General features: G+C 41.5%; 2 protein-coding genes across 3 annotated transcripts in view; one reads left to right on the forward strand and one right to left on the reverse strand.

Moving 5' to 3' along the window:
- Positions 1-333: 333 nt before the first annotated feature.
- EXOC8 (exocyst complex component 8) lies at positions 334-4,955 on the reverse strand. Its single transcript, XM_012105596.4, has one exon. It carries the CDS (start codon positions 4,805-4,807, stop codon positions 2,630-2,632), a length of 2,178 nt encoding a protein of 725 aa, XP_011960986.3. The 5' UTR covers positions 4,808-4,955; the 3' UTR covers positions 334-2,629.
- An 87-nt stretch (positions 4,956-5,042) lies between these two features.
- Positions 5,043-22,163, forward strand: part of SPRTN (SprT-like N-terminal domain) — a 69,382-nt gene continuing 52,261 nt past the window's right edge. The window contains exons 1-6 of one of the 2 annotated variants that reach the window (XM_027962457.3): positions 5,043-5,155; positions 5,334-5,617; positions 6,836-6,935; positions 10,941-11,069; positions 14,951-15,218; positions 16,391-18,694. In XM_027962457.3, the coding sequence (XP_027818258.1) occupies positions 5,096-5,155; positions 5,334-5,617; positions 6,836-6,935; positions 10,941-11,069; positions 14,951-15,218; positions 16,391-17,136 (1,587 nt within the window). In that variant the 5' untranslated portion in view covers positions 5,043-5,095 and the 3' untranslated portion in view covers positions 17,137-18,694. Of the gene's footprint in view, positions 5,156-5,333; positions 5,618-6,835; positions 6,936-10,940; positions 11,070-14,950; positions 15,219-16,390; positions 18,695-22,163 lie in introns of those variants that run through there. The other variant, XM_042241159.2, reaches the window with a different exon arrangement.

Genomic DNA, 22,163 nt, shown 5'->3' on the forward strand with positions numbered 1-22,163 from the left:
TTTGTGACCCATGTCCTTAGGTCATATAGCCCACATTATATTTTCTACATTGAAAGATGTGCAGAAGCTACAAAACCCCTTTGAGTAAATTCATATTTTGTATATCTGACTCCCATTCAGGGGAATCCTAAAAATGTGCGATTTGACAATTCACAGTCTGAAAGTAGCAGAACAATTACTTAAATTAGCTACTGGTTTTGTACCTATTATCCCCATATAGAAAAACAAAACATAAAAACCTAGGCATTTAAAACATTTTAGTAACATGAACATAAGAATATTAAATCATTAAAGAAAAGAAATGAATGTAACATCAATCAATTTTACCCAGTGTAAGAAAAAAATGTAAGCTTTATTTTGGTAAGACATTTCAGATTGCCTCAGATCACAGCATACCAATAAGCAAAACATACACATACTGATTTTATATTACATGTCAAGTCCTGAATTCCCAATCCCAGGAAAGCAAACTGCAGAATACTAGTGCTGATAACAACTATAGGTAGTATTTGAAACAAAAATAAATGAGTTTTCAGCACTTAAGTGTAACGAGGCTTTAATCAAAGAGAGACTTAATTCCACAGGGCATCTTTTTTCAACGGTAATTAATTCATTCAAGTCTGATTTCAAGCTCAAGTGACAGTGTTATGTTTGAAGCAATTGAGAAAAGGCAATCAACACGTAAGTGGTATAATACAGTATGTACTAGATTTGGGAGCAATCTCTAACTGCATTCAATTTTTAGACCTTGCTTTGGAGTCTAATTAAAGAACTAGAGCTCTGACCCCACTTGGAGGAATGCAGTGAAATTGCTGTCTTGGCACAAAGGCACGTTGCAACATCGACGCTCTTTAATCAACTTGTCCCACACTAACTGATTCTCCAACAGCATACTTCCTCCTGCTACAACTTTGAGGAACACACAACTTTTACCAGAAGAAAATTCTGTACTTCCAGTTTTAAAAAGCAGACAATTCTATGGAGGCAACCATTTGAATATCTGAGTATACACACTGAGGTTTCTGCAACTTCATGCCGTAAGAGAAGTTTTGATTTCAGAAGTATCATTTCATGAACCCAGCATCAAATATTTACACAATACATGTTTCATACAATATAATTTTAGAAACTTCAAGTGGCATAAAATTTTTATCAAATTCAAGTTTCCAGTGATCTTAAAAAAAAAACCAAAAGGCAGGTTACAACTGTTTTTGATCAACTGAAATATCCAGTCATGGTTACTATCTAGAAAATGCTAAAGTTATGTGAAAAAATTTAGTCAAAAAATGATTTTCAACCTTTCAAATATGCACAGCTAAAAAGAAAATAAGAGGTTTGTCTGGCATATGAGTAATTAACGTCAAGGAGCTTTACAACCCTCAGCTGCTATTAGAAACTATTTCAGGTTTTACATAATTTCCACAGTCTTAATACCACTATTTTCATTCAGATAAAAGAAACGACCTTTTGAAGTCATTGACATCAGAAATGACACTTATGGACAAGAATGATAACTAGAAGCTGGGGGAAAACGGGTCTTAGCAGTGTCTCTCCAAGTATGAGGAAGGCCATATAATCAATATACAATAGATACAATAGTTTAATGGGTACTTTTCTGTTTCCCTCTTAGCCACAAAAAACGAATCTCTGCTCAAAGCAGTCACACTTGAGAATGCTATGGGGTCTGCATATGATTTTCCCTAATTTCCTAATCACCCAGACCTTGAAATCCAAGTAAGTATTTCAATGAAAACTTTTCTCTCATTTGCATGAAGTCTGAGTCACTTTATGTAACCCACACTAAAAGTGGGTTATCTTAACAATGTGTCTTGTTATCTTTATTATTCTTAACATGACAAGGAAAAAAGCTCCAGCTGGAACTTCAGACAACTCAGAAATATGTACAAAAAAAATTTTAACACAGTTCTTTAGATTTTCAAGTAAATGCACCCAAATCAAGTGTTATCAAGCTGCTAACTAGCAGCTACAACTAATGAGCCATTTAAATCAGGTTGTAAATGCTTGCTAAACTGTGTTTACAAAAGCTTCTTCTTGTGAACTATAAGGACTGGAGTATTAGACTCCACACACTAGCTACTTTCATGAAGGCATTCTGTTGACCAAAGTATACCCTAAAGCCAATTTTCTCAACTCCTTCCACTGCCCCAAATTGTTCAAACACATTTTACGGTCCAGAAGAATATGAAGCAGGGTGTTTTATATGGCACTGTATCCTTTCAGAAACCTAACATTTCAGTGAACTGGGAGACTTTCGCCACATACTCTGTGTATTTACAGGTACTGTTCTATCTGCGCCGCATAATCTATACTGTGAGCAAGTGTGTTGAGTCAAAGGATAAGCTGAAACGCTATACTGTGACAATATATTCACTAGAGAGTTAGCATAACTTAAAAGAAAGGCATATTAGTTATTTTAGTAATTCCACTGTTTTTGTTGTATGAGCTTAACATTTTTTTTTCTTTCTTTTGATTTTGCATTTCTATCTGAGAGAGCATCTTTTATTTTTAAGATGTGTTTGAGAGTACAAAGAATATGCTAATACAACTTAATATAAATATAAATAATATATAAGCAATCTATACGGCTACACATAAACAGGTCCAGGTGTCAGACCACTGACGTTGTACTTTCGGGATTCACTCGAATCAGTCTGGAGGCATTTCTCAGGTCCTGGAGTTGCTTGGCAGGTTTCCCCACACCCTCCTCAAACCTTTTTTCCACCACAGGGAGGACTGTTTCATACAGAAAGGATGCGTTCTGTCTGATAAAAGCCTTCTTCTCTGGATCTTGCTCACACCGAAGGCTGTAATCCACATGCTGAACAGCAACCAGAATGATCTCCACCAGGCTCTCCAAAAGCACCATGTGCAGCTCTGGGAAATACAGCTTCAGTGCCTCTTCTAAGAAGCCCATGGTCTGCTTGGTGAACGCAACCACCGTGTAACTCAGGTTCACCCAGCAGTCATCCCCGGTGTACTGCTCAAAGTTACTCACCCCACAGCTCTTCATTTCCTCTTTGAGTTTCCCCAGGGCCTCTGGAGTCATCAAGTTCATCCTCCTCCACATCTCCTCGGAGTTGCGATGCTTAGTGGCTTCGATGATGATTTCTTTGTAACTATGCAAGGCTCCTTGGATGTCCTTCACCAGAAGGGCGTGGACGATGAAGGTGAGGTCGAGTCCGATGTCGCCCAGCTGCTGACAATGCTCCTTCGCCACTCTGACGCACTCGGCTGCCGTGGAGAGGCTCTCCTTACTGTCGAACACCTGCTTGCTGAAAGCATCCACGAACATGCCCATGGCTGACCTCGCCCAGACGACAAAGGCAGAGTAGCAGCCACTGTCGGTGCCTGCAAAGTCGGTCTCAAATTCCCTGGCCGTCTCCAGAAGGCTGGTAAAGAAGACGTGGCACAACTTATGAATGTAGAGTAAGGTGGCCCCTTCAATGCGAAGCTGGCGTATTGCAGCGTGCACAGCTGCCGCCCTGTTTCTCAAAAACAGCTCACAAGCCTTCGTGCACTGGCCAAGCCGGATTAGTTGAGAAACTGCCCTGCGGGTCGCCTTGGGGCCACCTCTCAGGGACCGACCCGGGGAGAGTTCAAAAACTAGTACCTCGGTGAGCTGGCGGACACGCTCATCCACTCTCGCCCTTAGTTCTTTTACAGGAGGTGGGCTGGGCTTGTCTTCTAGGTAATGGTTCAATTTATCCAGGAGGTCAACGGCACCTTCAAAGTCCCTCTGGGCAATACAGACATCCAGGTCTTCAGGCAATTCTTGGATCCATTCCATTGAGAGGTCCACCTTCTCTTCTTCTATCTCGGGAACAGCTGGTTCGTCGTCGTCTTCGTCCTCAAACGGGTTACTGGCCTTGGGGGTCACCTGGGGTGGCCCTCGAGGGGCCGCTGCCTCCTCCTGTTCCCTGCGTCTTTTTTCACTGAGGGCCCTCTTGGTTTCCTCCAGCACTTCCAGCCACTCCCGTTTGATTTTTGCATTTTCTGCCTGAAAAATACGGCTCTCGGGAAACATTAACAGCTTGAACATGTCCTTCATGGGTGGGTTGTCCTTGACATTGACCACAGCCAAACCATCCAGGGGATAGAGGGCGTTGTAGCGATACATTCCCCGCCGCTGTGGCAGCCAGGTGGCCACCAGCAAACAATCGTTCATGAGAAAGCCGTGCACCCGCTGGAGCTGGGCCATGTGATCCGCTTCGTATTCCACCAGGTCACCATTGTACACTAGGTACTGTCCCGGCGTCTCCAGCAGGTGCCTGCAGCCTTCCACTTTCTCAAGCAGGGTGGTGAGGGTTCGCTGCTTTCCTTCCTCGCCTGGCCCAGAACCGTCCCGGGAGGCGCCCCCGGGGCTGGGGAAAAAGCCGGTCTGGCCCCGGAGCTGGTCGCGGCCTCCCGCGCCACCTCCTCCCTCCTCCCCTCCAGAGGCGGCGGCGGCGCCCGCGGCAGCGGCAGCCGGCAGCAGGGTAAGCGGGACGCTCTCCAAGCTGCTCTTCTGCTCCGTCAGCAGGTGGCTGAGCTGATACATCTCGCTCTCCAGGTAGGAGATCTCACGGGCCGTCTCTATGAACTGCCGGTAGTTCTGGTAGACGTTGCGCTTCAGGTTCTGCGCCGTCTCCTCCGCCAGCGCCTGGATGCGCTGCCGGTGCTCCTGCAAGTCCCGGTCCCCGTCCGACTGCTGTGAGAGCTGCTTCACGTACAGCCGCGCCTCGAAGCCGCCCGACTCGAGCTGCCGCCTCAGGCGGCTCGCCCCACTGTCTGACATCGCCATCGCCATTGCCGCCCGGGCTCACGCAGCCCCTGTCACTACCGCCGTGGCCGGCGCCGCCGCTGTGGAGGCCCACCCAGCCGGGACAAACTCCAGGGCTAAGGAAGGGACGGAAGAGAGACGAATACGCCTGCGCCCGGGTCTGAACTTCAGTCACTGCGCCTGCGCAAGGGGCCGAGTGCCGACGATGCGCCTGCGCAGGAACTTCAGGGGCCTCGGGCGCCGACGCTGGAGAAGCTATTCCGGAAGTGAGTGGAGGGCGGGGCAGAGCGATGTAGGTACTAAGAGGTGCTACGCATGGGCGGAGTGTGTCGTTGGTGTTTGACGTTACTCGCGACCCGTGAAGACGGTAACCAGGTATCTGAAACCTTCACCCTAGTTTTGAGCCCACTAGGTGGTGTCACGCTTAGTTCTTTTTTTTAAGGCCCAGAATGTTGACTTCGGCGTTTGGGACAAGCTAAGCTCTCGTTCTCGAGCCCGTTTTCCCTGAGTCTCGCGAGATCGGCGAACTGACCAGAAAGCCGGTATCTCCTAGGCGCGCGACCGGGCCCTCAGACCCCCCGGGACGTGGAGTCACCCGCTCTGGACCTCGGCAGCTATGGATGAGGACCTGGTTTTGGCACTACAGCTTCAGGAGGAGTGGAACTTGCAGGTCTCGGAGCGCGAACCGGCCCAGGAGCCCCTGTCGCTGGTGGACGCGTCCTGGGAGTTGGTGGACCCCACCCCTGACTTACAGGCCCTGTTTGTTCTGTTCAACGACCGTTTCTTCTGGGGCCAACTGGAGGCGGTCGAGGTGAAGTGGAGCGTGCGGATGACGCTGTGAGTCCCGAGCCCTACTGGGGACGGGGCCACCGGCGGCCCTTCTGTCTCCCCTCGCGGTTTTGGCGGCGTTAGCACGGGCTCTGGATTTGGGGCAGGCGGCCCCACAGGGATTATCTTCCTTCCAGCCCCTTCCCTTCTCACTTTAAACGACTTTAAGAAAGCCCCGTGGCCCATCCCGCGACGGTTTGACTTGTAAGGGGCGCAGTGAGAGAAAAGTGTGTTTCTTTGAATCTCACTTCACTAGAAAGGGCTTCCTTGGTGGCTCAGACGTTAAAGAATCCGCCTAAGTCCTGGGAGCCCTGTTTGATCCCTAGGTCGGGAAGATCCCATGCAGGAGGGCATGGCAATCCATTCCAGTATTCTTGCCTGGAGAATCCCATGGACAGAGGAGCCTGGCGGGCTGCATACAGTCCGTGGGGTCTCAGAGTCGGACACAACTGAGCGACTAAGCACACAGCACAGTCCAAAGCCCTTAACAGTTACTAAAAAGCGAGTTAACGCTTTTCTGATTTGTCTTATGAGTGTGCTTTAGGACCCAGATGAGAGAAACAGCCAGAATCTGCCCCAAGAGAGAGTGCCAGGGACACACTGTGTGGTGTACTTAGCAGTGAGCTCGGGAGTCTTGAGTAGGGAAGGGGCTTATGTTCCCATATTTCTGGATCCAGGGGATCTAAAGGGATGCCTATAAAAGGATCCTTTTCTGACACTCCAGGTTTGAGAAATTCTGATTTGAGATAATGTACCCCGGTATATGAACGGAGTTAACAAGTAAGTCTAAGAAGTCGTTGTGTACCACTGTACTTGTTTTTGAATTGCTACAAAGCATCTAAAATAAGAGAGAAGATATGATACAAAGTTGTGTGTTTAAAGTATCGATCTCTTTCATATAGGATTCCATTATAATTTGGGGCATATGCTAATGGAGATCTGGCCGTTAGCACTACAACTGATTGAGCATAGCTTGTAGGGAGGAGACAGGAAGCAGCAAAATAGGATTATCTTCTTCAAGCTGTTATAGCCTGGTAAGGGAAGCCACTACTTGGATGAAATACAAATATCTCCCAACAAAGTGGGTATACTCTCAAGAAAGCCATTCTTCATAGAGTTCTCTCAGTCTGAACTGTCCAAGAACAGTGAAGGATTTTGCTCTTTCATTTCTATTTTCCTTTTGTGTATATTTGGTGATTAACAATTTTTGTGGTGGTTGTTTTCCAGGTGTGCTGGGATATGCAGCTATGAAGGGAGGGGTGGAATGTGTTCCATCCGTCTCAGTGAACCCCTTTTAAAGCTGAGACCAAGAAAAGATCTTGTGGAGGTATTCTTTGCATAAATCTGATTCTTAGCTCAGTAATTTAGAAACAGTAATTATTAGACTGCTGTAAATTAACCTGTACGTGTGGGGGAAAAAAATCAGTTTTCCCTCACTGCAAACTTTTATTGTGGGGCAAATAATGATTACCTTATATTCTTACAGTGTTTCAAAGTTGGAGGCTTTCAGGTATGTTAGCTACTTTGATTTTTACAACAGTCCTGTTTATGTTCAGTATGTGTTATCCTTATTTTTATAAATAAGATAAGGTTCAGATAGACAAAGTAGTTGGTTTAGAAGCAGCCAGAAAGTTAAGATCCAGATCTTTTATTGATACATGCAAATTTTGATTCTCTTCTGTTCAGCCACCATGGTGTCCTCCCATGACATATAGCTGAGCTGGCAGAACAAACCAGTGTGAGGGCACACTTCATATCTGGAGATGGTGATCACTTCTAATAGCTGAATGAAGCAGTAGGAGCCCACAACTGTGTTTAGTTGAGTCCAGTAGTTGCCTGAAAATCCTCAAGATATACCTGGTGTGAGTTATCTTGCTTCAGTTGTATCATTTGAAATGTATGCACGAGAGCATAGGTGGTAGAGGTTGGATGGGAAATAAGTTAAAACATGCCTAGAAATATGCTGTGTAAGGATAACAAAAAGTAGTGGTTTCACAACAATGTGAATGTACTTAGCACTACTGAACTGTACACTTAAAATAGTTAAGATGGTAAATTTTGTTACATTTTTTTTAAATCACAATTTTTAAAAAAATAGCTACTAGATGTTAAAGTAGTACAAAAGAAATAATAAAAAAAAAACTAGTAAAGGGACAAAGCCCAGATGAAATAGAAAAGTGGACATAAAAACAATATCAGTTATTATATTAAATGTAAATGGACTAAACATTCCAGTTAAAGACATGGAATGGCATATGACATTAACCGACATGTGATTAAAACAAAGACACATATATTAAATATAAAAGGATGAGAAAAAGCATATCTTCCAAATATTAGACGATAGAAAATTGTTATGGCTGTCTAGTATTAGTATAAAGATTTTAAGGGAAGAAGTTTTAATAGAACAAAGGGAGACATTTTAAAATGATAAAATAACCTATTAAATACAGACACATAATGATCCTAAAAGTAATAGCATAGCTTTAAGCTTTAAACATGAAGCATCAATCAGCAGAAATGAATAAGAGAATAAGAGAAATAAGCAATGAATAAGAGAAATAAGCAATCTACAGTCATAGTTGTAGGTAAAAACACAATTTTGTTAGTAATTAAGTGAAGAAGCAGGAAAAAAACAGTAAAGCATTTAAAAAAATTAAACAATATGATTAACCAAATCAACCTTACAAGGAGCGCTAATTGGAACAGCACTAACTGAAAATTGAATTTGTTGCATAAACAATGTTGGTTTAAATAACACATGAATGATTTTTTTCTTAAGGTAATAGGCAAGAAGAAAATGGGAACTATGTGGTCATGCTGCAAATGAGCATTTGCTGTTGGCAGAAAGTTATAATGTGAAATCAGGAGTAAGATGGATGGAGGAAGAATAGAGGGACTGGCCTGTATTTGAAGTAGCTGCCTCAATTATAATGAATAGGATTCAGAAAAGGAAAAAATTTTAAATGGTTAAGGAGGTCAAGAAAAGTTTTAACAGATGTGGATTTCATTACTGCTAACATCAGCAACACCTACCACTCACTGTATTGAGTACCTACTGTGTGCCAGACTAATTTAGTTATTTTAGGATTTGCTTTTGATGTTTGTTTTTGATGTTTAGTTGCTAAGTTATGTCCAGCTCTTTGTGACTGCAGCCCTCCAGCTCCTCTGTCCATGGGATTTCCCAGACAAGAACACTGGAGTGGGTTGCCATTTCCTTTTTCAGGGGCAAGCCTAACAGGACAGAACTGAATTCTGACATGTAGAAATGGTAGAGGAGACTACTTTTGGCAGAAGGGATGGGTATGCTGTGGACAAAGGTGAGGCCACCAGGCTTATGGCATATTTAGGTCTAGAAGTAGTTGTTTTTGACCAGATACGGAACAGTGGTGGGAAATTGAGGTGTTTTGGGAACAATGATGTATAGATAGAGCCTAAATGTGGGAAGTGGTAGATAAATAAAAATGGAAATGTTCAGCTTAATGCCATGTACCATTTTCAAGACGTGTTTGAATTGAACCAAAAATCAGAAACCTAAGTTGTTTCTCTTTAATGAGAATAGTTATCATTATTTTAGAATGTTGGAAAACATCTGAAATGTAGAATGATCTTTGAATTTCAGTCTCAATAGAGTGGCATTGTCTTGAAAAGATGAGAGTTGGTAAATGTTTGATTCTTGCATTTCTCTATTCATATAATTCTATACAACTAAAATTCATTAATGCCAATCTAGTTGTTCTGATGAAAATTAAAATTATGGAGGATTATGAAAAAAGCTACACTTTTGAGGACCTTTATGATTTTCACTTTTGTACTCACATTTTTTAGAGTAGATTATGAAATATCAGCCATAAATGCTTTTGTAAACTTTATACCTAAAGTATTCCATCTTTGGTATGGAATGAGCAGGAAGTTTTATTGTTTGTTTTAAAATTTTACATGATTTAAAATCCTCAAACTACAGAAGACTATACATAGAGAAATCTTGGTCTCCCCCATACCTCTATTCTGACCTTTTCACCTATAAAGGATACTGTTGTTACTAGTTTTTTTCCTATCATTCTCTTTTGCCAGTATTTATATCCACTCTTATCTACTCCCCACCACACAGCATATTTCTTATATAAAATGCTGAGTACACTCTTGCCTTTTTCGTTAAGACAATACGTTCTATAGTGTCCTCCATATCATTTCATAGAGATACTTTTCATTCTTTTTTATGGCTACATAGAATTCCATTATGTGGCTGTACCATAGTTCTTTCAATGAGGCCCTTTCACTATTGTAAGCAATGCCACTACAATGAAATACCTTATTCACATGGCCTTTCATTTTAGTCTAGGTGTTGCTGAGTCCAGCAATAAATGTGTTTGTAAATATGTTAGATGTTACCAAATTTTCCACAAGGGTTGTACTAGTTTGCATTCCTACCAGTGATCTCTGGTGGCTACTGAGCCAGATTCTGGCTAAATCTGGCTAAATCTACCAGATTCTGGTAAAGAATCTGCTTGTCAGTGCAAAAAACTGGAGTTCAACTGGGGTTAGGAAGATCCCCTGGAGGAGGAAATGGCAACCCATTCTAGTATTCTTGCCTGGGAAATCCCATAGACAGTGGAGCGTGGTGGGCTGCAGTCCATGGGGTTGCAGAGTCAGACGTGACTTAGTGACTAAACAACAACAGCAGCAATCAGTGATATATGGGAATGCTTATTTTCCCTTAGCTTTACTAATAGTGTCAAACTAGTTTTACCAGTCTCAGTAAGCAAGAAGTTGTATACTTAGGTAATAACTCACATATCTGTTTTTAAAAATGAAATTGAGCATTTTTTCATATGTTTATGGATCATTTATATTTCATTTTCTGTGACCTGTCCATGACATTTGCCTATTTTAAAATCAGATTGTTGATCATTTTCCTGTTGATTTTTAGGAGTGCTTTATAATTTAGGAGTTAATAGCCTGTAAGGTGGTTGCACATATATTTTCCTGAGTTTGTTTTTTTCACTTTACTGATAACATTTTTTTCCCCATACAGAATTTTAAAATTTTCATGGAGCTGAATTTATCAGTCTTTTCTACTGGATTTTGGTTAATAATTAAAAAGGCTTCCTTGGAACAGGGAATTAACCTGGGATCTACAGGACTGTGGATATTATATGCAAAGTTTTGTGAATGTGTGCTTATATAATTTTTCTAGAAAGATGGTTCATGACTTCTGTCAGTATCTGAAAGGAGCCTGTGATGCAAAGGTTAAGACTCCAGGTAGAGTCAGAAAATGCATTTTTATTTTCAGAAGCACCATAACAAATTAATGTGATTGTTTTTGTTTCAGACCCTCTTGCATGAAATGATACATGCCTATTTATTTGTCACTAATAATGATAAAGATCGGGAAGGGCATGGTCCAGAGTTTTGTAAGCATATGCATCGCATCAATCGTCTGACAGGAGCCAATATAACGGTATATAAAACCATACACATTTATGATATTTAGTAGTTATTTATTCAGTATTTCCTGGGATTTAATTAAAAATAGAGAACTGGGTAGAAACAAATACTGTGTTTGAGGATTTCCCAGGGCAAGTGAGGGGCCCAAAGAAGCAGACCGGCTTATCTGGGACTCCATAGTGTAAGACAGCAGTTCTGGTGACATCTCTGAGACCTCTGACCTCTGGGAGCAGCTTGTGCAGAGTTATTGCAGGCCTGAGTATCTCTCTTCTGGACTATTACTAACATCTCCTAATTACGTTTCCTCTTTGTCTCTTCCTTCAATCTGTCCTATATTCTGCTGCTGTTGTATGTTACTCCCTTCATCAGAAGACTTTGACTTTCATTTCTGCATAATGTGGGAGGTGGCAGAGCCTGGGGTCAGAAAGCAGGAAGAGTCAGGTTGCCTACATCCTGATGCTGGTGCCACTGATTGTGGGACCTACTTAAACTCTGTCGTGCTTTGGTTTACTCACATGTAAAAGGAGAATGATAACAATACTTTGGCTATTGGGTCCTTGTGAGGGTTAGAGAAAATGCAAGCAAAAACATTTTAGTACAGTTTGGGTACTAATTAAATATTAGTTGTCTTTGTTTTTATACATTCATTTTATCCAGTAACCTTACTGTTCCTTTTTTCTTACTTTCCACAACTCCCCTGCTTGTTTCTGACGGAACTTTTCATCTCTGCCTTTCCTCATATATTCTCTCCCTAAAATGTGCCTCTTCTATTTTCTGTCAAAATGATCTTCATCTTTACAGTGGGATATAACTTCTGCCTCCTTTTAACCTCCTCAGCAGATATGTAACCTTTTACAATGTTATATTCTACTTTCATACCCCAATAGGATGGCTCTTACCTATCTTTATACACAATTGTGTATCTTCATACACACCTGCACAAGATGTATAACATAGTGCCTCTACAAGCACTTCAGTTCAGTCGCTCAGTTCAGTTCAATTCAGTCGCTCAGTCGTGTCCGACTCTTTGCAACCCCATGAACTGCAGCACGCCAGGCCTCCCCGTCCATCACCAACTCCCAGAGTTCACTCAGACTCACGTCCATCGAGTCAGTGATGCCATCCAGCCATCTCATCCTCTGTCGTCCCCTTCTCCTCCTGCCCCCTAATCCCTCCCAGCATCAGAGTCTTTTCCAATGAGTCAACTCTTCGCATGAGGTGGCCAAAGTATTGGAGTTTTAGCTTTAGCATCATTCCTTCCAAAGAAATCCCAGGGCTGATCTTCAGAATGAACTGGTTGGATCTCCTTGCAGTCCAAGGGACTCTCAAGAGTCTTCTCCAACACCACAGTTCAAAAGCATCAATTCTTCAGCGCTCAGCCTTCTTCACAGTCCAACTCTCACATCCATACATGACCACAGGAAAAACCATAGCCTTGACTAGACAGACCTTAGTCGGCAAGTAATGTCTCTGCTTTTGAATATGCTGTCTAGGTTGGTCATAACTTTTCTTCCAAGGAGTAAGTGTCTTTTAATTTCATGGCTGCAATCACCATCTGCAGTGATTTTGGAGCCCCCAAAAATAAAGTTTGACACTGTTTCCACTGTTTCCCCATCTATCGTGTCCAACTCTTTGCGGCCCCATGAATCATAGCACGCCAGGCCTCCCTGCTGCTGCTACGTTGCTTCAGTCGTGTCCGACTCTGTGCAACCCCATAGACGGCAGCCCACCAGGCTCCCCCGTCCCTGGGATTCTCCAGGCAAGAACACTGGAGTGGGTTGCCATTTCCTTCTCCAATATATGAAAGTGAAAAGTGAAAGTGAAGTCAGTCAGTCTTGTCCGACTCTTAGCGACCCCAGGGACTGTAGCCTACCAGGCTCCTCCATCCATGGGATTTTCCAGGTAAGAGTACGGGAGTGGCTAGGCCTCCCTGTCCATCACCAGGTCCTGGAGTTCACCCAAACTCATGTCCATCAAGTCGGTGATGCCATCCAGCCATCTCATCCTCTGTCATCCCCTCCTCCTGCCCCCAATCCCTCCCAGCATCAGTCTTCCAGTGAGTCAACTCTTCACATGAGGTGGCCAGAGTATTGGAGTTTCAGCTTTAGTATCAGTCCTTCAATGAACACCCAGGACTGATCTTTAGAATGGACTGGTTACATCACTTAGCAAGTACTGAATTTCGCTGAACCAAAACAGATATTAATTCCTACAGAGATTAAATGCCTTGGTGTGTTTAGTGTTTAGAAATTTCCTTATTTTAAAAAGCAGTACAAGCCAGTGTGATGGAAAGGGAGAGTACTCACCCTCCATGTATTATTTTCTAGCTGTCAGTTTAATTTTCTAGAGAGCACATTTCATTACTGGACTGAGTTCCTTTAACATCAAATAAGTGGCTTGCTTAACACAGTCACATAAAATCCAGATTAGCAAAGGAATTAGGCAGTTGCTAGTATAAAAGACTTTTACACTTTAAGCAGAATTCTAGTGTACTTCCTGTTGTTCAGTTGGAAGAGAATTCAGGAGGTTTTATCAGGTAGACAGCCCTTGGTTTCCCAGGTTACATTCTGTTACAGCAGACTCCATGGGGCATCCACATTGAGGACAGTTTTTAGTTAACTACATTGTTAAAGTTACAGCCTATAGAAATTATAGAAGGAATAGGCTATAGGAATTATAGAAGTTGGAGTCAGAATAGATCCAGTTCCCTGTCTTTTTTACCACTGAATTACTAAGTGAGGTGTTCTTAACATAAGAGAGAAGGCAGGATCTTACAAGCCTCCTTGCTCCCAAACCTCTGTCCTCCAGTCTCTTTGCACTTACTGTAATTTGCATGCTTGCTAAACAATAGAATTTGTTTGCTTATAGTAGAGAGATAGTGAATATCTGTAGAGTTACAGAAAGCTTAGTATTGTTTCCCACAAGGGAAATTTATTAAGAGCTTAAACAAAACTCATATGCTGCTGTTGCCCCTTACCTTATATAACTAATAACATTCCACTGAGAGGACAGGAGGAAAAGTTCCTCAGTCATTTGGAAGTATCATCTGTAAAATGGTGCCGTGCCAGCCTCAGTTGCCACCATGTGGGAGGGCTCACCTTCCTTTCAGCCTGAACTCTGTCTGCTGCTTAGGTTATAAGTAATAAGATTTCATCTAAGGGTGAAACAGATCCTGTTAAAGGACTGAAAAACACATTTAAAGAGAATTTGTCTCAGTGAAGTTTCTCATTTACTCAATCAGCAAACACTTAGCACATTCCTTATGCCAAGCTGGTAATAACCACTAGGGATACAAGGATGACAACATTCAAACCCTGGAGAGCTTTTCACCTATAAACATAAAATGGTACCCCAGAAAGCTTGTTGTGAGGAAATGAGCAGAGCTGGGCGAACGTGGAGAATGGATTTGGCAGAGGCAGCCTGAGACCAGGTGCTTGTGTGTGGGCCCAGCGTTGATAGGGAAGAGTCCTTCCGAATCCTTTGGTAAGGTTACCTATAGGGGAAATTTCAACCTAAGCAGTGGGAACAGTTCTTACTGATTATGGCATTATATAAAATCTTTATCCTAATTTTTCATCATTTAGAAAGTGGGTTTCTAAGACTTTTAGCATATGTATAGAAGCTTTTTGGTTTTTTTGTCTTCTAGTCTCACATTTTTCTATCTTTACATAGTTTATGTAGCACTAAATTATGGGAATCTGCTGATTCCCATTAAAATGAACTTTTGAAGAGAAGCTATAGTTACTATCTTTCCCAAAACATAACTCCAGAAAACCCTTGAGAAGTTGGAAAGTTTAAAAAAAGGAAGTTGTGGGAGGCTGCTTATTTATTACATATATTTTCTTAAAATTGTTAAGTTGCTTACACAATGCTAAGAACTTTGTCTCGGCCCAGGTGTACCATACTTTCCACGAAGAGGTGGATGAGTACCGTCGACACTGGTGGCGCTGCAATGGGCCGTGTCAGAACAGTAAGCCATATTATGGCTATGTGAAGCGTGCCACCAACAGGGCCCCCTCCGCCCATGACTACTGGTGGGCTGAACACCAGAAAACCTGTGGAGGCACTTACATCAAAATCAAGGAACCAGAGAACTACTCTAAAAAGGGCAAAGGAAAGACAAAACTGAGAAAGCAGCCAGGATCAGAAGCAGAGAATAAAGGTAAGTCTGCCTATAGTCGTCCTGCTTTCCCACTGCCGTGGCTCGTTCTCTGAAGGACACTTCGGAGAACTGGCATTAAGATAAAGCTTTAATTAATTTGTTCAAAAGAAAAAAAGGCAAAACAAGAAACTTGGTTTCAACCAAAGCCCATTTTAATTTTTTTTTAATTTTATAATTTTTCTCTTGTTAGAAAACCCTTAGCAACATTTTTTGAAGAAAAAAAAGATAAAGCTTAAAGAGTGTTTCTTGTGTAGATGTTTTCAAGTATGGATTTAAAGTGGAAAAAAATCCCATTGTCCATAAAACAGTGGTCGAAAAATATATTTTGCTCTTATGTACATGTGAGAAAAAGTGGGAATAGTTTCCACTGCTAAAATTTAAGGGTGAAGTCCCTTTCCCTCTCCTGACTCACTGGGTCATTAGGAAACAGAAGGCAAAAAAAAAGATTGTCAAGATAAAAACAGTAATTCAAATAACAATGCCCGGAATGTAAGTCCTAGCTACACCCCTTCCTATCAGTTGGAGTCTATCCAAGCAACTTCTGTTGATGTATGTATTTTCATTAGAAGAATGGGAAAAGGATATGGCATGTATATGCTAACACTTCAAGATTTACCCCTTTCCTCTGCAGTTCAGAGTTACTGCCCTTTGAAGGGGTAACCAGGTTACTAAAGGTAATGTTTCTTCCCTTGGGAAGTTGTTGATTAGATGTGATAAGGATTCATGGACATGAGCTTTCTCAAATCTGAAACATTTACTAAGTTGAGAAGCTATAGAAGAATTTATGTGGAAAGATTATATCCTGTTTTGTAAGCTGGGAAGATAATGCAGTAGCAGATTTTCCCCATCTGGGACGTGGTTAAGAGTACTAAAGGCAGTTTTCTTGATAAAAGTTATTCTGCTATTGATATTTGCGTGATTGAACTGCTTATCTAAAAGTATGAGATGGTATTTTGTGTTTTGTTTTGAAGAGAGGGTGTTTTTGTCCTTTGTATGTTCTCAGTATCAGAGCTTTCTGACTGCTGAAGGTTGTCCTCCTGTTAATAGAGAATTACAGTATAGTTCTAAGTTAGAACAAAACAGTATTCCTTCATTTGGAAAAACTATCCATTAGCTTGATACTTGTTATGGTATAAATTTTGAATCAAGGAAAAATCTTGCTTCTTTTGCAGACAGACTGAACAGAGGGGAGAAACAGCTGGTAATCCCCTTTACTGGGAAAGGTTATGTCCTAGGGGAAACCAGCAATTTTTCATCTGGGAAATGTATCACTTCACATGCTATTAATGAAACTCAAGAGCCTTTAAGTCAAAACAATTCAGCAAATGCCCTGAGACCTCATTCTAAAACTGAGGTGAAATTTGAACAGAATGGTCCAAGTAAAAAGACTTCCGTAGCATCCCCTGTTCTCAGTACCAGTCATCAAAGTGTCTTAAGCAACTACTTCTCTAAAGTATCCGTTGCCAGCAACAAGGCTTTCAGAAGTGTGAGTGGGTCTCCAGCAAAGAGTCTCACAGTGGGCGACAGCACTACAAAGTCAGTCTCTTCCGGTTCTCAAAGGAGGGTTACATCTTCTAAGATATCGCTAAGAAATTCCTTAAAAGCCATGGAGTCGACATCTGTCACTGCGCCCCAGGATGCAAGTGGGCCTGAAGGTAAACTCCCAAGTAAACGACCCAGGCTAGTAGACAAGACTTTTTTTGACAACTTTTTTATCAAGAAAGAGCAAACCCAGAGTGGTGGTAATGATCTGAAGAGTAGTTCACATCCTCCAGCTGCAGCTCAGAATCCCAGCAGTTCATCTAGTCAGAGCAGAGTGGTTCACTGTCCTGTGTGTCAGGATGAGGTTTCAGAGACACAGATTAATGAGCACTTGGACTGGTGCCTTGAACGTGATAGCACCCAAGTCAAAAGCTGAAACAAATCTCTGAAAAATGATGGGCCTCCAGTGTCCGCCTTTATTGCCTCAGGAATTTCTGATTAATAAGATTTGCAGGTTATAATCTAGTTCATCAATATTAAATGTTCTACTTTATATAAACATATATGAGATTGTAATTAAAAAATATTTTGCCTAGAGGTGCTGTATACTCTTGTCTTACGTACACTGGAGCCCAGAATTTCTTCTGGATGTATTTCATGTATAATATTTAGATACTTCTTTCTGGCTTTTAAAAGTATTTAAATCTGTTAATCTTTTTACTTATTTTTCTTAAAACATTCAGTGAGGAATTCTGTCAGGTATTTAGTTAAATTGAATATTTATTAATATTAAAATTCATTCCCAGAACTGGTAATATCCATAGTGTCAGACATATTGACCAAAATTACGAACTAGTTGTTTTAGGGTACTCACGGTTTTTGGGTTTTTTCTTCCAAATTTTAATATTTCCTGTATTATAAAGATTTTTATTTTTCTGTTTCACTAAAAGGTGGCAGATTTTATAGTAAATAGATATTTATAGTAAATATTATATAGATATTATATGTATTCTATATATTGATACTTATAGTATCTACTTATAGATAAGTATAGTAAAATAAATTTCTTTTGGAATATCGCTAGTAACAAATAGCTACTGTAATTCTGTAGGCCAGAGCTTAGCTGTTTTCTCAAAATTTTAGATGCTAAGTAACATAACAAAGTTGCCTAGTTTATGTACAAGTGAAACATCATCTGGAAACAGTATTATGAACCTTAAGCCAAAGTTGAAACCATTTAGGAATACCATTTTGCCTATGCAAAGTATTTCTTCTTTTAAAAAATATTCTTTTTTATGTTACAACAAAGGGACAAAGATAGCTTGATGAAATTTACTTTGTTGTCTCATGGCTGTAACGCCAGCCTGTTGGCATATTTTCAAGGCCTTAGTTCATAAGTTTTTTCTTTTTCCTAACTTCATTGCAACATGACTTTTACATACATAGGTGCAGCTGGGTTCCTCTCTGTGTGATCACTAGAAGTTAGCATTTCAGTTACCCTAGAAGGTGTCCTCATGGGCGTCTCTTCTAGTCAACACACACAGCCCCCAAGAAACCACTGTTTTCATCTGTCACCTCAAGTTAGTTTACTTGTTTTTGAACTTCATGAAGTCGTATCTTTGTTGCTATGGGTAACAGAAGTTCATTCTTTTCATTGCTCTGTAGTACTTGTGTGAATATGCCGGTTTATCATTCTAATATTAATGAACATTGGCATCATCTCCTGTTTGGGGCTGGCCACTGTGAACAGTGCTGCTAAGAACATTCTTACTCGTTTCTGTTGACCATATCCCCAGACTGGAAATGCAGGGTCATCAGGTGCCTTCTGTTTAGCTTCAGTAAATCCTGCCAGTTTACACTCCTGCCAGCAATGTATGAGACATTATTGTTCTGTCCTTTTCATTTTAGCCTATCTCAGTGAGTGTTTATGAGTTTTGATTCTTCTGAAGCATGAAGTTAATAGTATTTAATAAATATTTATAAATGACTTAAAATGTGTATTATGTTGAATATATACATTTATACTCTCATACAAGATCATTTAACAAATTTTGTTTAGGAAACATTTTTTGTGTGCCAAAACCATACAAAGCTCTGGTGCTATGAAGTATATGATAGCCCGCCCATGGCCTCAAGGAGTAGTACAACCTATCAGGGAGTGAAACAAAAGCAGATTAATTTCAAAATAGTTAAGTGCTGTGGGAACTGGAAAGGACAATCAGCCCAGCCCAGGGCTTCAGGAGATGGAGGAGACAAATTCTATACCCAAGTTGAGTGTTCTAGAGCAAGTCAAGTTAGTCCAGAGCAGGATGGAGAGAAAGGGCCTTGCAGAGAGAAGGAACACTAAGGTCTGGCAGCAGTCCAGCACATTCTGCTGGGAAAACTGAGCTGCTCCAAATGAACAGAGTAAAATGTGAAGGGTGAAATGGTAGACAGGACAGATTCAAGTAAACCTTTGAGGCTGAAAAACCCATCTATTGCATTCTCCACTTACGTCCTTCGTATAGTCCCTGTTAGTACACATCTGTTGATTCACGTTGGGGTGGGGCTGTGGGGATTGGAAAGGCTTATATATACACCAGCCAAGAACATCTGAGAAGTGTTTTGAAGGGTTCATGGTGTGTGTGTGTGTTGGGGGCGGGCGCCGGGAGGTGGCAAGAGGGGGAAGGGCAATGGCTGGGATGGAGAGAAGATGGCTTCCAGAAATATTTAGGTTGTAAAATAAGAATTGGTCAGTTTTAAGGGATGATGGGAATATGTTAACTGGCAAGAAAGTTCAAGTTAATTTAAAATTTGGAATTTAAATAAGACTTCATGTCAATATCTAAAAATTCTGATACTCGCAAATCTGTTTTATATTAAGAACAATAGTTTTACATTCTGTTGGTTTTTCACTTTTAAAAATCATTAGGGGTCAACTTTTAAATGTTATTGCCCTTCATTTGAAGAGATCATTAGGGGTCAACTTTTAAATGTTACTGCCCTTCATTTGAAGAGGTGGGAAATGAGGGAAGGGAAGCAGACTTTATCCCATGGTCCAAAAGCTCTGAGATTTTCTTTTCTTTCCGAAGCTTATGGGAGTTTTAAGTAAGAATGTCACAGTGAAACAGGCAGGAGCTATAACTTCCCTCAGACTTAGTACCCAGCTGGGATCCTATACCTGGGATACCTGCAGGATCTCCTCACTGGGCTGCCTTGAAAAGAAGCTGAGCTCTTTGCAGTTAATCCTTATTGAGGGGCAGTGAGTTCCTGTTGTTCTTTGTTTTGATTTTTTATCCTTGAGGTTATTGTTGCCTTTTTGGAAATTTGTTGTATTTGTTGACTAGTAGCATATCCACCAGATGAAGTAAAACTCTATTAGACAATTATTATTGCAGATTAAATTCTCTGAAAGTGAAGTCACTCAGTCATGTCCAGACTCTTGACTCCATAGACTATAGCCTACCAGGCTCCTCCATCCATGGGGTTCTCCAGGCAAGAGTCCTGGAGTGGGTTGCCATTTCCTTCCCCAGGGGATCTTCCTGACCCAGGGAACGAACCCAGGTCTCCTGCATTGTAGGCAGATACTTTACCATCTGAGACACCAGGGAGATTAAATTCTCTAGGGAACTGAAATGGTAAAGGATGCCATGTGGTGATTAGCTCTGGCTTTTTATTTGTAACATTCCACTGTTAGTTATTACATACACATCATCTCATATCTTTTGATATGAAAAGTTAAAAACTTGATCTTTAGTGATTCAGGAATCCTTATCAAAGTGTACAGTGCTGTAGACTGCAATACAGACAACAAGCTGCAGTTTGCTTCCTTCGGTTCTGGTGCTAAACCTACCAAAGGATTTACCTCTTGCTTGCTGAACACCAGATGGCGCTCTTGTGCTTAGTTCACTGATGTCCGACTCTGACCCCATGGCGGTAGCCGGCCAGGCTCCTTTGCCCATGGGGGTTCTCCAGGCAAGAATACTAGAGTGGGTTGCCATGCCCTCCTCCAGGGGATCTTCCCGACTCAGGGATTGAACCCAGGTCTCTCGCACCGCAGGCAGATTCTTTACCATCTGAACCACCTTAGTAAATTAAATCTCTGAAAAACTGAAGGCAAAGCAAAGCCAAAGAGAGAAAGAAACTTCAGCAATGGGAATAATAGTGACTGGTTCTAACATAGAACCCCTGGAGAAGGAAATGGCAACCCACTCCAGTACTCTTGCCTGGAGAATCCCATGGAGGGAGGAGCCTATTAGGCTACAGTCCGTGGGGTCGCAGAGTCGGACACGACTGAGCGACTTCGCTTCACTTCACTTCTGACATATAAAGACAGGTGCTTGTTCAAACAAAAAAGGACTGATTTACAGGTCTACCTAAGGTAGACCTACTAATCTACATTAATCTTCTAAACTTGTTTATATTTCACCTTTTACTCTGAACACTAATGTGCAGTCTTCTGCAAGAAACCAGTACCCAATATGGCAAAACACGGTAACCCCCAACAGGAAGTCTTCCAGACAAGGTGGGACCTATATTTTCTACTGTTTTCAAAATCACAGTACTCTTCCTTTGAATGTCTAGTACTTATTATTCTGCTCTCATCATCTTGATTAGTCTGAAAGCTTCCTAGGATGTAATGTCCTTTGCCCCTGTATCAGAGGTCTAGTAGAACAAAGAGGCGGCTGTTAAATTCTGTGTTAAGTGCATCAAATGGCTAGGCACTTCTCAACTTTCACTGTTAACTGCTTTTGCAAAAACATGTTAATGTAACACTGATTCTTCTCCATACTTCTCCAAAGAATCAAAATGTATTTTCAAGACAGATATTCTTGCGACCCAAATCATTCCAGGTTATAAGCATTTCTTGCAAACTAAACATGAAAGAAAACTGGATTTCCTTTTTAACAAGATTCCTCACATGTATTTGTATACATTTGAAATAATTCAGTAGGATACACCCAGACACTTGTTCAGTTACATTAAGATATTCAAATACTTCCTCTGTGGCTCATGTGGTAAAGAATCTGCCTGCAATGTGGAAGACCTGGGTTCAACCCCTGGGTTGGGAAGATCCCCTGGAGAAGGGAAAGGCTACCCACTCCAGTATTCTGGCCTGGAGAATTCCATGGACTGTATAGTCCATGAAGTCGCAAAGAGTTGGACACGACTGAGTGACTTTCACTTTCACAGGATCCCTGATGGTAGGATGGAGTCTAGCTTATCATGTCTGTGAGTCCCCCATGTTGCTATTTGTAAACTGTTCATTCTAGTTGCTATTTCATGTAAGCATACTGCAACACAGGGCCTTCCCCAGTGGCTCACTGGTCAAAAATCAGCCTGCCAAGCAGGAGATAGGGGATAGGGGTTTGATCACTGGGTTGGGAAGATCCCCTGGAGAAGGAAATGGCAACCTACTCCAGTATTCTGGCTTGAAGAATCCCATGGAAGGGGGACTGGTGGGTTACAGTCCATGGGGTCACA

Source organism: Ovis aries, chromosome 25, assembly GCF_016772045.2.
Source record: "Ovis aries strain OAR_USU_Benz2616 breed Rambouillet chromosome 25, ARS-UI_Ramb_v3.0, whole genome shotgun sequence".
Lineage (NCBI taxonomy): Eukaryota > Metazoa > Chordata > Mammalia > Artiodactyla > Bovidae > Ovis > Ovis aries.